Here is a 17,529-nt window from a genome sequence, read left to right as displayed (position 1 = left end):
AAGAAATTAACTTTTAGGAGTTCCCGTCGTGGCGCAGTGGTTAACGAATCCGACTAGGAACCATGAGGTTGCGGGTTCGATCCCTGCCCTTGCTCAGTGGGTTAACGATCCGGCGTTGCCGTGAGCTGTGGTGTAGGTTGCAGACGCGGCTTGGATCCCGCGTTGCTGTGGCTCTGGCGTAGGCCGGTGGCTACAGCTCTGATTCGACCCCTAGCCTGGGAACCTCCATATGCCGCGGGAGTGGCCCAAGAAATAGCAAAAAGCCAAAAAAAAAAAAAAAAGAAATTAACTTTTAGGCATTTAATGGTTGCATAGTTATGTTTTTTTAAAGAATCCTTTCCTATTTTTAGATCCATCTTAAAATATTTATGGATGAAATGATGTGATGTCTGAAATTTGCTTCAAAATAATATAGGAGAGGAGGGAGTAGGTGGAGGTATCATTGATATAAAATTGATGATGAATTAATAATTTTTGAAGCTGGGCTGTAGATACATGGGGATTCTCTCATCTGTTAACGTTTAGACATCTTTGAAGTTTTCAACAATAAAATTAAAAAACAAAAAAGGAAACTCAGAGACTGTACGTAGATAGCTACTGGATTGTAAGAGCTCCTTGAAGGGTAGGACCTTTGTACTTATCTTTGTATCTTTGGAACCTGGGATAGTATCTGACACATAATAGCTACTCAATTTATTTAAATGAATATCAATTCTTTACAAGAAGATCTTTAACACTGGACTTACACGTTACTTGATATTCCATGTAATTGTGATAGATAGTCAAATCCCACTCATTAAAACATGGAGAAAAGGAAAGAGATCTTGTTTAAATTAATGATAAATTTAAATTACAGAATATTTTTAAATATACTTTTATTATTTTCAAGTAAATATAATAATAAAGAACATCTATTGGCAGTGTTTTCAGGTAGAGGTCAGGACCTGATTTAACAAATAGATTAGGCTAAGATAGAAAAAAAAGCCTGGAGTTCCCCTCATGGCTCAGCAGTAACAAACCCTACTAGTATCCATGAGGATGTGGGTTGGATCCCTGGCCTCGCTCAGTGGGTTAAGGATCCAGTGTTGCCATGAACTGTGGTATAGGTCGCAGACATGACTCAGATCCCATGTTGCTGTGGCTGTGGTGTAGGCCAGCAGCTGTAGCTCTGATTTGACCCCTAGCCTGGGAACCTCCATATGCCGCAGGTGCAGCCCTAAAAAAAAAAAAAAAAAAAAAAGAAAGAAAAGAAAAAGAAGAAAAAGAAAAGAAACTTAATTCAGTGGGAGGAATCAGAGAACTGAATTCTGGTTTTAGCTATTTCACTAACTTCTGGTTTACCTTAGGCAATAACAGCTATTTAACTTCTCTAAACTTTATTTTCTCTCCTGTTAAATAAAAGAAGCTGAAATGGATAATTTCTAAGGTTCTGTCCTCTTCTAAAAATCTTGCGGCTTTCAATTACAGTATCTATCTAATTATTAGCAATTCATGTGCGAAAATTTTTGAAAGCAGTTTGTCTCTTAAATAGACTATACGTCCCTTTATATAACCTCATTCTTATTTGTACTATTTATTTGCATTAATGGACCCTCCCACTTATTTTATATAGTCACTGAGTTAAATAATGAAGAAGTCAACTTTAGCTCAGCTGAAATTCAGATTAATAAAATTTACTGTTAGAAGTTACTTTATAAAGCAGATGTCTAATATTTATACCTAAGAAAGCTGCTACTTTTCCTGAAGTACAGTCTGTGTTGTGTAGTACTAGACATTCTCCTGATAAGCTAAGTCTTATAGTATGTTCTACACTACTTCCTATGTTTAGCAATACTTCCATATTCAATCCTTTGTTTAAGCATAATGGGATTTTCCTTTGTTAAAATTTATGTACCCCTTAAAGAAGCTTGACAAAGGGTCAAGAAACCTGGGTGGTAGTCTTGACATTGTCATTAATTGAATGACCTTAGACAAATCATCTCCCATTTCCAGATCTGTTTACTCATCTGTAAAATGAAGGGTATGGATAAGTAGTTTTTAAACTATATTCCTCAGAACACTGGAAATTATGTGGCAGTACCTCAGGAACTTAGAGGAAGCTGAGACTCTATGCCTCCACCCACCACTGGCTCAACCAGAGCAGCTACACTTTTATCTCTTCTTGTATACTAGACTTTTATAAAATTGTATTTGAATCACAGGTTCCAGTTCCCCCTCTTCAAAAAAAAAAAGCTTGAAAATCACAGAGATCACTACCTGCTCTCAAATTCTATGACCCTGTAATATAAAGCCTTATCAGTCATTTAAATCCTTTGCTCGAGAGTAGATGTAGAAGGGGAAGAGAGAAAAAAAATCCTGGGGATGAGGAACAGTATCTTATAGTGGGGAAAAACAGTGTTGAAATGATAGGTTGGAGCCTTGAACAGAGTTCACAATTTTGCATTTTACTTGAATAACTCTTAGGCACAAATATAGTCTCTTTTTGGTACTTTTCTGTAGTAAAGCTTTGCAAAGTAGAAAAACACTATTTTCTTTATTTTTTAGAAAGAAGGAAATGGATAGACTTTTGACTTGCTTAAATACAGGTAAATATCTCCTTGGTTATTTTCACTCCTTCATCTTGCCTCTATCCTCTATTAAATTCTCCAAGTACATTGAGCACACTGACCCAGGTTTCATGCTTGAGCTAAGCCTCATGCTTTTATTAATGTTTGTCACAGTAGTCTACCTGGTTTCTTTATTCAAAAGCAGAGAAAAGTTTGTCATCACTAGCATTCATCTCCAAATGTTATTTCAGCTCTGTTTTTATTCCAGTTTGTTTTAAAGACATCTCCCTCCCTTCCTTCCTTCTTTCCATTTTTATTGTCACTTGGTCCGAACCTATGCATTGCACAGGTGAAAAAGGATCAAGACAAAAATATTCTTTTTTTTTTTTTGTCTTTTGGGTTTTTGTTTTGTTTTGTTTTGTTTTTTCGTCTTTTCTAGGGCCGCACTTGCAGCATATGGAGGTTCCCAGGCTAGGGGTCTAATCAGAGCTGTAGCCTCTGGCCTATGCCAGAGCCACAGCAATGCAGGATCTGAGCCGTGCCTGCAACCTACACCACAGCTCACGGCAACACCGGATCCTTAACCCACTGAGCAAGGCCAGGGATCGAACCCGCAACCTCATGATTCCTAGTTGGATTTGTTAATCACTGAGCCACGATGGGAACTCCAAGACAAAAATATTCTAAACCCTGCTAATTTTCATGTTCTCTGAATCAAATTCAGATTATTTACTGTTATTGTGAAGCTGTCCATCTATCCATCCAAGCCTGTGTTATCTCCTCTATCTACTAATAATTCCTCCCAGTCCACTTCATTCAGCTAACTTCGTAGCTACATCAGATTCCTTTTTCCAACTCCATCCTTTCTTTCACGATATTCCTTTTGCCTTATTAATAGGTCTTCCCATTTCTACTGTCCATGTACCTATTTCCTTATATCTAAAACAACAAAAATCCATATTTTAGAAATTCTATTCCATCTATTGCATTGGTTGAATTTTATACCTCAAATTAAACAGGGTGTTAAATGTAGCAAAATGGTTTAGAAACCAAAGCTTTTCAAAAGAGAAAAAGGTTGCTGTTGGCATTCTTATCTCTCAGAAGAGCACATGAGTGTGTAATAAATGCTTCCTGATGATGACAACACATTCTAGTTCTATACTATGCTTACTATAAGAGCTCAGTAAATATTATGCCAACCTATCAATGTTCTTCCAATTCTCAATCTCCATTTCAGTTTTTAAAATAATTATTCCTATTCTTTATTTCCTTAAACATAAATCATATCTTTCTACCTCAGGTGGTGAATAATTGCTCTAATTAAAATTACAAATCTCTCCAAAGTTGTGTTTGTTCCCCAAAGTTTGAGTTACCAGCTCCTTGGAGCTTGATAATGCTTTTTGTCATTTTAATTACTTTTGGTATGCACCCATGCACACACACAAAAAAAGAACTTTCAAAATTCATACTCATGTTTTTAAAGCAGGATCAACAATATTGCTAGAGTATAAAGTAAAAGACCTCAAGTATCAAATTTTCCTGTTTGATGCAGCACTCCTGAAACTTGGTCAGTGTTTTGATAGAAGAGCTTTGCCTTCAGACTCAAGGACTAATGAAGCTCATTGGTTTCGAAAAATAGGTAAAAGGAAATTATGTGGCTATGGGAAACATCGTGGGGTGGTAGGATCAGACAGATGTGGATTCAAATTCTGGCTCTTTCATTTGTAGCTATGGGTACAAGAATAACTTGCTTAATCTCAGTTTCATTATTTATAAAATGGGGACAATTATACATTCTTCACAGGGTTATTAAGAGCTTTAAATGAAACAGTGTATGTATCTGGGATATACTAGGTACTCATTAAATATAAGTTTTCTTCCTTTTCTTTAGAAATAGATCTAAGAATAAAATGATGAATTAGAACTGCAGGTGCCCAAGGTTATGCTCATAAATTTGGGCTAGAATGCCCAATTTATTTCTAAATATGATTCATCAAAAAAATGAACTACATAAGGCAATGATATTCTCCTGTACAGCCCAAGGAACTATATCTGATCACATGTGATGGAACATGATGGAGGATAATGTGAAAAAATGAATGTATATATATGTATGACTGGGCCACTTTGCTGTACAGCAGAAATTGACAGGACGTTGTGAATCAACTACAATTTTTTTTTAAAAATGAACTGCATGAAACACTATGAATGAATCTCACGAAAATGATGTTGAGTAAAAGAAGTAAAAGAAGGCATTGAGTATCTACTGCATGGTTCCACTTACATACAGTAAAACAAACAAACAAAAAAAAAAAAACAGGCAAAACTGATTTAGGGTATTAGAACTCAGGATAGTGGTTACCCTTGAAGGGAGTTGTGCTTAAAGAGGATAGGTGGGATTGCCTCTGGGTTTCCTGATAATGATCAAGATCTTTCTTGATCTGCATTAGTTACCTGGATATATACACTTTGTGAAAACTCATCAAGCTGTATGTACAATTATGAATTGTGTAATTTATGTAGGTTCTGTTTCAGTAAAAATGTTTATAAAATTGTGGAAGCAGTCATTACAGTGATAAGTAAGCAAGAGCAATTAAGAAGCAATGTCATGAAGTAAATTGGTTCTGTATGGACATTTTTCTGCTTTATGGGCTTTATTGAGGCTCTAATCTAGGAGAAAAGGGAATAAATACAGCAGTCTGGCTTTTGGGAAACTTATGCAAATAATGCAAAATAAAAAACATTTAAACTAAGAAAGGTTTAATGACTCTGACCTTTTGGAAGTTTAAAGAGTTATTTTCCAGTACTTCTTTTACTGAATTTTAATTTTGATTTTCCAAGGTTTTCCACCATGCTGAGTGTTGCCTAATGGAGTGTTGCCTAATTTGATTTTCCAAGATTTTCCACCATGCTGAGTGTTGCCTAATGGAGCTTCTACTGGTCTATGAAAGATGTGAATCTTTACATCAATTTTCCTCAATCCTTAATTCTGGTGCACCTGTTCTTCACTGAATTTTAACTTTCACCAACTAAAGTTGGTGAACTCATTGTGATCCTTATTTTTTTGATGGATTTGTGCCAACCAAGAATTTATTATATATTCCCAGTTTTAAAAAGTTCAACACTACTTCCATTGGTCCTTGTCTTAGAATTAAAGATTGGAAGTGACAGAAATCTCTCAATTTACCTGGAAATAATTTCTCTAAAAACCTAAAATTAGGTTTTTAACCCCTGAGAAACTCATTAGTATATTAATAGGAGTGGAGATTATAATAGTACAGATTAAACAGTAGATTTTCATAGATATGTTATTTTATGTTAACTTTCAGCTTGGAACTTGGCTGTGCAATGTGACAAAGACCCAGTGACAATGAGAGAGTTTTTCATACTTTCTTATAAGGTAAATATCTTCTATCAAATATCTCATTTATGGACCACAACAAGGATATGACCACTATGGCTATAGTCAAGGGCTAAGTATAGAGCAAGACTGGCTTTTAATCCAGGAACTTTTAATATATGTTTAAGCAGGAATGACCTAAGGAGAATTTGATCCTTAAAGGGTATAATATTAGAATATGAGGCAGTTCTCCCCATGCCAAAATATCACAACCATCTTGGAGCCTAAAGTTCTACCATGAGAGACTTACTCCTTTGTCTTTGAAGGAATTTCAGTCTCCTAGAGTCCTATATCAAAATATACCTATCTTTAGGAGGGAATACTCTAAGAAGTTGACAAGTAGCAAACATTAGGAAGGTTTATGAGTAAATCTATAGGCATACAAAATGCTAAGAAGCTTGGACCTACTTTATAATTTTTCTGAGGGTAGGTTCTGTAAATAAGGATTTGTGAGATTGTTTTATAATTATAAACATTTAAAAATATTTGTTAGGGAGTTCTCATTGTGGCTTAATAGGTTAAAGACCCAGGGTTGTCTCTGTGAGGATGCAAGTTTGATCCTTGGCCTCGCTCAGTGGGTTAAGAATCCAACCTTACATCAAGCTGTGGTGTAGGTCACAGATGTGACTTGGATCTGGTGTTGCTGTGGCTGTGGTGTAGGCCAGCAGCTGCAGCTCTGATTCAGCCCCTAGCCTGGGAACTTCCATATACTGCCGGCGTGGCCATTAAACAATTTTTTTTAATAAAAATAGTTGCTAGCCTCCAAGGTAGAGGTTAAATGCCAGAAAAAGGAACAAGTGTTAATGAGAGGATGAAAGGAGAGGTGGTAAAGAATATCCCTTTTACAATTTTTGGAGTATACAGTTCTAATATGCTGAGTTAGATTAAATGTTCTAGAACTGGAAAAAACTATAGAGATAATCTAGTACAACTCCCTCATATGATATACGAGTTACCTGAGATGTAAAGAGATTGGATGTCTTGAAATGCTATTAGTTAAATGATGTTGATGATTATGATCACTAAATATTTGGGGAAATTAAGAAATAAACTTTGAAAGTTTAGTTATAATTGCCATTTTAATTAGGTGAAATACATTAGTTTTAGTTTTGACATTTGTCATAGCACTAGTAGGATTCCATGTTAGAATCCTTAAGTAGTCAAGAGTTTGGGGTTTTGGGGGTTTTTTTGGGGGGGGGGTTCTGTCTTTTCTAGGGCCTCACCCGTGGCATATGGAGGTTCCCAGGCTAGGGGTCGAATCGGAGCTGTAGGTGCCAGCCTACACCAGAGCCACAGCAATGCAGGATCCGAGCCACTCTGTGACCTACACCACAGCTCAGGGCAATGCCAGATCCTTAACCCACTGAGCAAGGCCAGGGATCGAACTCGCAACCTCATGGTTCCTAGTCGGATTTGTTAACCACTGAGCCACAACGGGAACTCCATAGAGTTTTATTGTAGTAACAATGCTGGCATTTTTCCAAAGCCAGAAGACAAGATTATACCTAATTCTGGTCAAGATTTGACATTGTCTCTTTCAACCTTGAACAATATATGGACTAGTTTCAGCTCTGTTCAATGCAAAGGGGAAATCTATTTGCCAGGGGGGAAATCACTTAGAAATTACAACATAAACCAAGAAGTAAATCACTGCATAGAAATACAGAGCCAAATGACAGAACTTGTAACTGGAAAAGATAAGAAAATTGTGAAGAAATGAAGTTTTTTAATCTCTAGAAAGGTGCTAAAAAACAATAGAAAGTAATGTAAAATTAAAACTGTAAATCAGTGTTATAGTCTATATCATTTTTAAGGTAAGATGTGCTTTTCCAGCTGAATTTTCTCATTCAGACAGGATGTTGCTGATTTTCATTCTGATTGTTTGTGTTCACCTGGCACAATTCTCACTATTCATTGATGTTCTGGTTTTTTCTTATCAGCTGTCCCAGTTTTGTCCTTCAGATCAAGTAATTTTGATTGCACAGAAAACATGTTTACTTATGGCAGCTGCAGTGGATCTAGAGCAAGGGAGAAGAGCTTCAACAACTTTTGAACAGGTAATGTGCAATCTTCAAAGAAAACACAAGAATTCAGTGTGCTGTTTGGTATGTTTTCCTTCCCTGATGCAGTTCTTTTTGATTCTCTTTAGAGAATCCTTTCCTCCATTCTAGCAGCATCTTGATTTCAAAGATTTGTAATAGCTAATTCCACATTTGGCTCGGTCTCTTCTTTTAAAAAGATTGAATAGCTCTTCTTTTAAAATGTTCTTTCCCATAGACTACTCTTTCTGAATCTGTTTTAAATATTCTCTATCTTCATCATCTCCACCTACAGTAGAACTGCTGGGTCATATGGCAATTCTATGTTTAATCATTTGAGGAACTGCTGGACTATTTTCCAAACAGCTGCACCATTTTACATTCCCATCAGCACTAGATGAGGGTTCCATTTTCTTCACCTCCTTGCCACCACTTACTATTATGTCCTTTGGATTATTGCCATCTAGTCAAATGTGAAATGGTATCTTTTTGAAGTTTTTTTTTCGCATTTCCCTGATTACTAACAATGGTATTATTAATGACAGAAAATGTTGAGCATCTTTTCGTGTACTCATTTGTCATTTATATACCTTCTTTGGAAAGTGTTTACTGAGATTTTTTTGCCCATTTTTTATGGAGTTATTTGTATTTTTATTATTGAGTCTAATAGTTCTTTATATATGCTTGATATTTAAATTCTTATCAGATATAATTTGCAATTATTCTCTCCAATTATGTAGGTTGTCTTTTCCCTTTCTTGTTAGTGCCCTTTGAAACAGAAACATTTTTAGTTTTGATGATGCCCATATTCTTTGTTTTTGATGTTGTTGCTTGTGCTTTTTGTGCATATCTAAGACCATTGCCTAATGCAAGGTCATGGAGGTTCACCCCTGTTTTCTTCTTCTAAGAGTTTTGTATTTTTAGTTCTTACATTTAGGCCTGTGATCCATTTTGAGTTAATTTTGTGTATGTTATGTGTTAGGGGTCCTTCTTTATTCCTTTGCATTTGCAAGTCCGGTTACTCCAGGACCATTTGTTGAAGACTCCTCTTGAATTATTTAGGTACCTTTGTTGAAAATCAATTGACCGTAAATAAGAATGCTTATTTCTAGAACCTCAATTCTATTCCATTGATATCTATTTCTATCCTTTTGGCAATAGCACACTGTTTTGATTATTGTGGCTTTGTAGTAAGTTTTGAAATAGGGATATATTAGTCTTCTAACTTTGTCCTTTTTCAAGATTGTTTTGGCTATTCTCCATCCCTTGAATCTTCTTAGGTTCAACATGTCAATTTCTGCAAAAGAAGCCAACTGGGACTTTGATAGGGATTGCACTGACTGTATAGATCAGTTTGGAGAATATTGAAATCCTAGCAATATTAAGTCCTCTAACCTAAGAACATGGGGTATTTTTCCATTTATTTTGGTCTTTAATTTCTTTCAATAATATTGCATTTTTTCAGAGTATAAACTTTGTACTTCTTTTTTGTTGTCTATTCCATTTTTTTCTATTTCTTTTTGAGTCAGTTTCAGTATTTTTATTTCTAGAAATGTGTCCATTACAATCTAAGTTATCTAATTTTTGGCTTACATTGTTCATAGTATTCTCTTATAATCATCCTTTTTATTTCTGTAAGGTTGGTAATGATGTCCCATCTTTCACTCTTAATTTTAGTCATTTGTGTCTTCACTCTTTTCTTCTTCATCAGTGTATATAAAAGTTTATAGATTTTTTAAAATATTTTTCATGAACCAACTTTTGGGTTGTTTTATTTCCTATTACGTTTCTAATCTCTAATTCTCATTCTAATTTTTATTATTTTCTTCCTTCTGATTACTTAAGGTTTAGTTGCTCTTTTTTTCCAAGATTCTTAAGGTAAAAGTTTAGGTTATTGATTTGAGATACCTCTTTTTGTAATATCAGCTTTTATAACCATCAATTTCTTTCCAAGTACTGTGTCTTAATCTGTTTGAGATATTGTAACAAAATACCACAGACTGTGTCTGGGTAGCTTATAAAGAACACGAATGTATTTTTCACAGTTTTGGATGCTGGAAGTCCAAGATCACAGTATTAGCATGGTCACGTTATCTAGTAAGGGCCCTCTTCCTTATTCATAGCTGGCACCTTTTCATTCTGTCCTCACATGGTGGAAAGGACTAGGAGAGACATGAATTCCATTCACGCGGACTCCATTCTCATGACTTCGGCACTTCCCAAAAGGCCCACCTACTAATACTTTCACCTTTGGGGTTAGGATTTCAACAAATAAATTTGGGGGGCACACATTCAGACCATAGCATTTCATCCCTGCCCCCCACCCCCCAATTCAGGTCCTTCTCTCATGCAAAATACATTTACTCCAACCCAATAGCCCCAAAGTCTTGACTCATTCTAGCACTGACTAAAAAGACGAAATCTAAAGTCTCATCTAGAGTTCTCTTGTGGTATAGCAGGTTAAGGATCTGGTGTTATCACTGCAGTGGCTCTGGTCTCTGCTGTGGCTTGGGTTTGATCCCTGGCCCAGGAATTTCGACATGCTGTGGGTGCAGCTAAAAAAAAAAGTTTCATCTAAATATGATTTAAACCAGATATGAGTAAGACTCAAGGCAAGTTGCTCTCCAGCTATGAACCTGTGAAATCAAACAATCCCCATTACTAAAGGAAGAAATAGGGAAAAAAAAGGAGTAGCAGAGCCAAAGTGTTACCAAACTCAAATCCAATTGCTTGTCACATGAAAATCAATACCTGATAGGCAAGTGTTGGTAGAAAACAAAGTTGCTTTTACTTAGAAAGTTGGCAATCTGGAGAGAAGGCAGACTTGTGTCCCCTAAAACCAATTCCAGAGATTCCGCTCAGCCATAAAAGTTTTTAAAAGGGAAACTAGGAAGTAATCTCAGTTAATCATTGACCTAGGGGATCAACTCATAGCCCTGTGGACTCCTGGTGATGTTTCTTTAGATGCTATCTTGCTCACACAGTGTGTTCACAAGATTACTAAAGGGAAAGCTAAGAAAGAGATGGGGTCATCTGATAATTACTTATTCTTGACCTAAGGAAAGAACCAGCAGATTAGGCCAGGTATTGTGTGATCAAAAGATTTGAAAAGTGTGCTTGGACTGGAGATGAGTAGAGCATGGGGGAACCTGATTTAAAAGCTAACTACAGAGAGAGGACAAGATGGCGGAGGAGTAGGAGGACACGCTCGCCCTCTCCCACAAACACAACAAAATAGCACATCTACAGAATAAATGACTCGCACAGAACAGCAACCAATCGCTGGCAGAGGAACCTAAACTCCAATAACGGCAAGAAGTTCGTAACATTACTGGGCAGAACGGGAGAAAAGAGGAGAGTGAGAGAAGGTGAATCCCAGCGGGACGGGCGCTCCCAAAAGGGAACTGCGGAGGAGAAAGGGATCCCGCACCCCGGAAAGTCACCTACACGGGGGAAAGATCAAACGAACCGGAGGAATCTCCAGATGTAGAGAAGAGTGTAGCAGTAAGTTGGAGTATGGAAAAGCCGATCAAGAACCCAATGGACCATCTGAACTACGGGCAGAGTCACCAAAAATTGAGACGCCTGGGTGGGGGCTGGGCACCAAGACCTCGCCTCCGAAGGTTAGTCCCCGAGAAAGGGCAGGGGGACGCCTGGGTGGGGGCTGGGCACCGAGACCTCGCCTCTGAAGGTTAGTCCCCGAGAGGGGGCCTGGGGACGCCTGGGTGGGGGCTGGGCACCGAGATCTCGGCTCCAGAGGTTAGTCCCCGGGCTGAGGGGGCGGGGCAGAGCGGAAACTGCTTGGGAGGTCTAGAAACCAGTTGAAGGGGCAGAGACTGCCTGGGAGACTAGAAAACAAAGCTGTCGCAGAGGAAGGGAACAATACTCTAGGGGCGGGGAAATGGAAAGCCGCATCAGAGGGAACCTGGGAGAAGAGCCTGGTCTGTGCCTGTGCTGGGGAGGGGAGAGAAGAAGGGGTGGGTCCCCATAGAATACCCCCCACGCCACAGCAAGCTTACAGGCCTGCTAGCTAGCTGAAAGCTGTGCTTCCCAGTGCATCCCCTCCCCCCACCCCCACCACCCCCTACATTCTCAACGGACCTGGGGCTGCCTGCCATCCAGGAGGGCTGGCCTCAACAATTGCCTGAAGCCTACCACCGCAGGGGCTGTCCCTGCACAGGCCTGCTTGCCCTTTGGAGGGGCTACACTTCCACAGAGCAGCACCAAACACCACCAGCCCCCGAGAAAAGGCCTGCAGCCCAGAAAAGCTAGAACAAGCTTAGCCAGGCCATGAATAGATCGGCCTAATTCTCAGACGGTTTTTCTGAGTCAGGTTGCCCCGGGGAGGAGCCTCTTCGGTTTCCAACGGCCCTGCTACCCGCCCAAGCCCCCAGGGGATGCTCTAGTGGATCAGCTGCATAGGACTGCCAGCTCCAGGCAGGACCCCCTGCAGCCCAGAAAAGCTGCAACAAGCCTGGCCGAGTCGGGAAAAGATCTCAGATGGTTTTTCTGAGTCGGGCTGCCCCGGGGAGGAGCCTCTTGGGTCTCCAACGGCCTTGCTACCCACCCAAGCCCCCAGGGGGTGCCCTAGTGGACCAGCTGCATAGGGCTGCCAGCTCCAGGCAGGACCCCCTGCAGCCCAGAAAAGCTGCAACAAGCCTGGCCGAGTCGGGAAAAGATCTCAGACGGTTTTTCTGAGTCGGGCTGCCCTGGGGAGGAGCCTCTTGGGTTTCCAGTGCCCCTGCTACCCGCCCAAGCCCCCAGGGGGTGCCCCACTCCCGTGAAATAACTGCTCAGCACCACCAGCCCCCTGGAAGAGTGCCTGCAGCCCAGAAAAGATGCAACAAGCTCGGCCGGACTGTGAAAAGATCCGCCTACATTCTCAGGCTGTCCTTCTGAGTTGGGCTGCCCTAGGGAAGAGCCTCTTAGGTTCTCAGTGACCCAGATAGCTGCTCCAGCCCCCAGGGGGTGATGCACCCCTAAAAACCAGCTGCCCAACACCGCCAACCCCCTGCAAGAACCCCACAGCCTAAAAACACCAGAGCAAGCTCTGCATGGCCAAGTGAAATCTGCTACCATCGTGGTGTGGACCTCCCAGTCCTGTCTGCCCTCAGGAAGTCCTCCTTTGCTTCAAAGAACCACTGTTAGCCCCATCAACACTCCAGGAAAGCCACACTGCCTCAAAAAAGATTGACCAGCAACGCCAGCCCTCAGGAAATATTCCACAGCAGTGACAAGGCAAACACTGCCCGATCATGGAGAGTACAACTCCCTCAGGAGGAAGAAAACAACAAGCAAGATGAAGAAGCTGAGAAACCACCCCCAGTCAAACCAACAGGAGAACTCACCTAAAACAGTCAACAATGAAACAGATCTCTGCAGTCAGACAGACCTGGAGTTCAAAAGAGAAATAGTGAAAATACTGAAGGAATTAAGAGAAGATATGAACAGAAATGCAAATACTCTCAGAAAGGAACTAGAAAAGATAAGGAGGAGCCAAGAAAAACTAGAACATTCATTTGCAGAGATGCAAACTGAACTAGGGGCAGTAAAAACCAGAATGAATAATGCAGAAGAACGAATCAGTGATATGGAAGATAGAATAATGGAAATCACTCAATCCGGTCAACAGACAGAAAACCAAATCAAAAAACTGGAAAGCAATATAAGAGACCTATGGGATAATATAAAGCGGGCCAATCTATGCAGAATAGGAATTCCAGAAGGAGTAGAAAAAGATAAGGGAATGGAAAATATATTTGAAGAAATTATTGCTGGAAACTTCCCAAACCTAAAGGATACTGGGTTCAAGATACAAGAAGCACAGAGGCCCCAAACAAACTGAACCCAAACAGACCCACACCAAGACACATCATAATAAAAATGGCAAAAGTTAGTGATAAAGAGAGGATCCTAAAGGCAGCAAGAGAAAAACAGAATGTTACCTACAAGGGAACCCCCATAAGAATATCAGCTGATTTCTCTACAGAAACACTACAGGCCAGGAGGGAATGGCAAGAGATATTTAAAGTGCTAAAAGGAAAAAATATGCAACCTAGAATACTCTATCCAGCAAGAATATCATTTAAAATAGAAGGGGAAATAAAAATTTTTCCCAACAAACAAAAACTTAAAGAATACAGCAACACAAAACCCAGGTTAAAGGAAATATTGAAAGGGCTTCTCTAAACCAAAAAGAAAGGAAGGAAAGGGAAGAAAAAAGAAAAGAAAAGAAAAGAAAAAAAAGAAGAAGAAGAGGAAGAACTAGGACTGAGGAAACCGCAATCAGAGAGCAGTCACTCAAATAAGCCAGCATACAGATTTAATCATGAACATGCTTCAAGCAAAATAAAATTAAAAAGAAAAAAATAAAAAAGAGTCATCAAAACCATAAAATGTGGGCAAGGGATGTTAGGAAGTAAATAACCCTTTTTGTTTGTTTGTATGTCTCTCTTCTTAATTTTAATATAGTAATGAAGTGTTTGAACTTACAGGACCATCAGGCTAAAACACACAATTATGGGAAGGGGTTAGCATACTTAAAAAACAGGGCAACCACAAGCCAAAACCAAATATCCAACCAAACAAAAAAAAAAAAAGAAAGGAAGAATGGAGAACCATAGAATCAACTGGAACACGAGGTTCAAATGGCAATAAATAATCATCTATCAATTATCAGCTTAAATGTCAATGGACTGAATGCCCCAATCAAAAGACACAGAGTGGCTGAGTGGATAAAAAGGCAAAAACCTTCAATATGTTGCCTACAAGAAACTCACCTTAGGACAGAAGATACATATAGATTAAAGTGAAAGGGTGGGGAAAAATATTTCACGCCAATAGACATGACAGAAAAGCAGGAGTCGCAACGCTCATATCAGACAAAATAGACTTTAAAACAAAAGGCATAAAGACAGAGAAGGACACTATTTAATGATTAAGGGATCCATCCAAGGAGAGGATGTTACTATCATCAACATATATGCCCCAAATATAGGAGCACCCAGATACACACAACAAATATTAACAGACATAAAGGGAGATGTTGATGAGAATACAATCATAGTAGGAGACCTTAATACCCCCCTCACATCAATGGACAGATCCTCTAGACAGAAAACCAATAAAGCAACAGAGATCCTAAAGGAAACAATAGAAAAGTTAGACTTAATTGATATCTTCAGGACACTACATCCAAAAAAAGCAGAATACACATTCTTCTCAAATGCTCATGGAACATTCTCAAAAATCGACCACATATTGGGACACAAAGCGAATCTCCATAAATTGCGGAGCATAGAAATTATCTCAAGTATCTTCTCTGACCACAATGCCATGAAATTAGAAATCAACCATGGGAAAAGGAAAGAGAAAAAACCTACTCCATGGAGACTAAACAACATGCTACTAAAAAACCAATGGGTCAATGAGGAAATCAAGAAGGAAATTAAAAACTACCTTGAAACAAATGATAATGAAGACACAACCTCTCAAAACCTATGGGATGCTGCGAAAGCAGTGCTCAGAGGGAAATTTATAGCAATCCAGGCCTTTCTCAAAAAAGAAGAAAGATCCCAAATTGACAACTTAAGCCTCCACCTAAATGAATTAGAAAAGAAGAACAAAAAAGTCCTAAAGTCAGCAGAAGGAAGGAAATTATAAAGATCAAAGAAGAAATCAATAAAATAGAGACTCAAAAAACAATAGAGAAAATTAATAAAACCAAGAGCTGGTTCTTTGAAAAGGTGAACAAAATTGACAGACCCCTGGCCAGACTCACTAAAAAGAGGAGAGAAAGAACCCAAATCACCAAAATTAGAAATGAAGAAGGAGAAATCACAACAAATACAGCAGAAATACAAAAAACCATAAGAGAATACTATGAACAACTATACGGCAACAAGTTTGACAATCTGGAAGAAATGGACAATTTTCTAGAATCTTACAGCCTGCCAAAACTGAATCAAGCAGAAACAGACCAACTGAACAGACCAATCACTAGAAATGAAATTGAAGAGGTCATAAAATCACTCCCTACAAATAAAAGTCCAGGACCAGATGGCTTCACAGGTGAATTTTATCAAACATATAAAGAGGAATTGGTGCCCATCCTCCTTAAACTCTTTCAAAAGGTTGAAGAAGAAGGAATACTCCCAAAGACATTCTATGATGCCACCATCAGCCTCATTCCAAAACCAGACAGAGATACCACCAAAAAAGAAAACTGTCGCCCAATATCATTGATGAATGTAGATGCAAAAATTCTCAACAAGGAGTTCCCGTCGTGGCGCAGTGGTTAACGAATCCGACTAAGAACCATGAGGTTGTGGGTTCGATCCCCGCCCTTGCTCAGTGGGTTAACGATCCGGCGTTGCCGTGAGCTGTGGTGTAGGTTGCAGACACGGCTCGGATCCCGCGTTGCTGTGGCTCTGGTGTAGGCCGGTGGCTACAGCTCCGATTGGACCCCTAGCCTGGGAACCTCCATATGCCGCGGGAGCGGCCCAAGAGATAGCAAAAAGACAAAAAAAAAAAAAATTCTCAACAAAATCTTAGCCAACCGAATCCAACAACATACCAAAAAAATTATACACCATGACCAGGTTGGGGTCATCCCAGGTTCACAAGGATGGTTCAACATACGCAAATCAATCAGCATCATACACCACATTAACAAGAAAAAAAAGGTCAAAAATCATATGATCATCTCAATAGACGCAGAAAAAGCATTTGACAAAGTTCAACATCCATTCATGATCAAGACCCTCGCCAAAGTGGGTATAGAGGGAACATTCCTGAATATAATCAAAGCCATTTATGATAAACCCACAGCAAATATAATCCTCAATGGGGAAAAACTGAAAGCCTTCTCACTCAAATCTGGAACAAGACAGGGATGCCCACTCTCACCACTGCTCTTCAACTTCGTTTTGGAAGTCCTAGCCACAGCAATTAGACAAACAAAAGAAATAAAAGGCATCCATATAGGAAGAGAAGAGATCAAACTGTCACTGTATGCAGATGATATGATACTATACATAGAAAACCCTAAGGACTCAACCCCAAAACTACTTGAACTGAACAATAAATTCAGCAAAGTGTCAGGATATAAGATTAACATTCAGAAGTCAGTTGCATTTCTGTATACCAGCAATGAAACATTAGAAAAGGAATACAAAAATACGATACCTTTTAAAATTGTACCTCACAAAATCAAATACCTCGGATACACCTGACCAAGGAGGTAAAGGACCTATATGCCGAGAACTATAAAACTTTAATCAAAGAAATCAAAGAAGATGTAAAGAAATGGAAAGATATTCCATGTTCCTGGATTGGGAAAATCAATATTGTAAAAATGGCCATACTACCCAAAGCAATCTACAGATTCAATGCAATCCCTATCAAATGACCCATGACATTTTTCACAGAACTAGAACAAACAACCCAACCATTTATATGGAACAGCAAAAAACCCAGAATCGCCAAAGCAATCCTGAGAAACAAAAATCAAGCAGGAGGCATAACTCTCCCAGACTTCAAGAAA

The 17,529-nt window shown here is 39.1% G+C and overlaps 1 protein-coding gene across 1 annotated transcript in view; it reads left to right on the top strand.

Annotated features, from left to right (window-relative positions):
- TEX11 (testis expressed 11) overlaps positions 1-17,529 on the top strand; it is a 381,172-nt gene that overhangs the window by 265,864 nt on the left and 97,779 nt on the right. Inside the window, exons 20-23 of the mRNA XM_003484125.4 lie at positions 2,545-2,585; positions 4,099-4,185; positions 5,876-5,946; positions 7,887-8,003. Of these exons, the coding sequence (XP_003484173.3) occupies positions 2,545-2,585; positions 4,099-4,185; positions 5,876-5,946; positions 7,887-8,003 (316 nt within the window). The remainder of the gene's footprint in view (positions 1-2,544; positions 2,586-4,098; positions 4,186-5,875; positions 5,947-7,886; positions 8,004-17,529) is intronic.

The sequence above is a fragment of the Sus scrofa genome, chromosome X (assembly GCF_000003025.6).
Source record: "Sus scrofa isolate TJ Tabasco breed Duroc chromosome X, Sscrofa11.1, whole genome shotgun sequence".
NCBI classification, from domain to species: domain Eukaryota; kingdom Metazoa; phylum Chordata; class Mammalia; order Artiodactyla; family Suidae; genus Sus; species Sus scrofa.
This window is presented reverse-complemented; position numbering and strand designations above follow the sequence as displayed.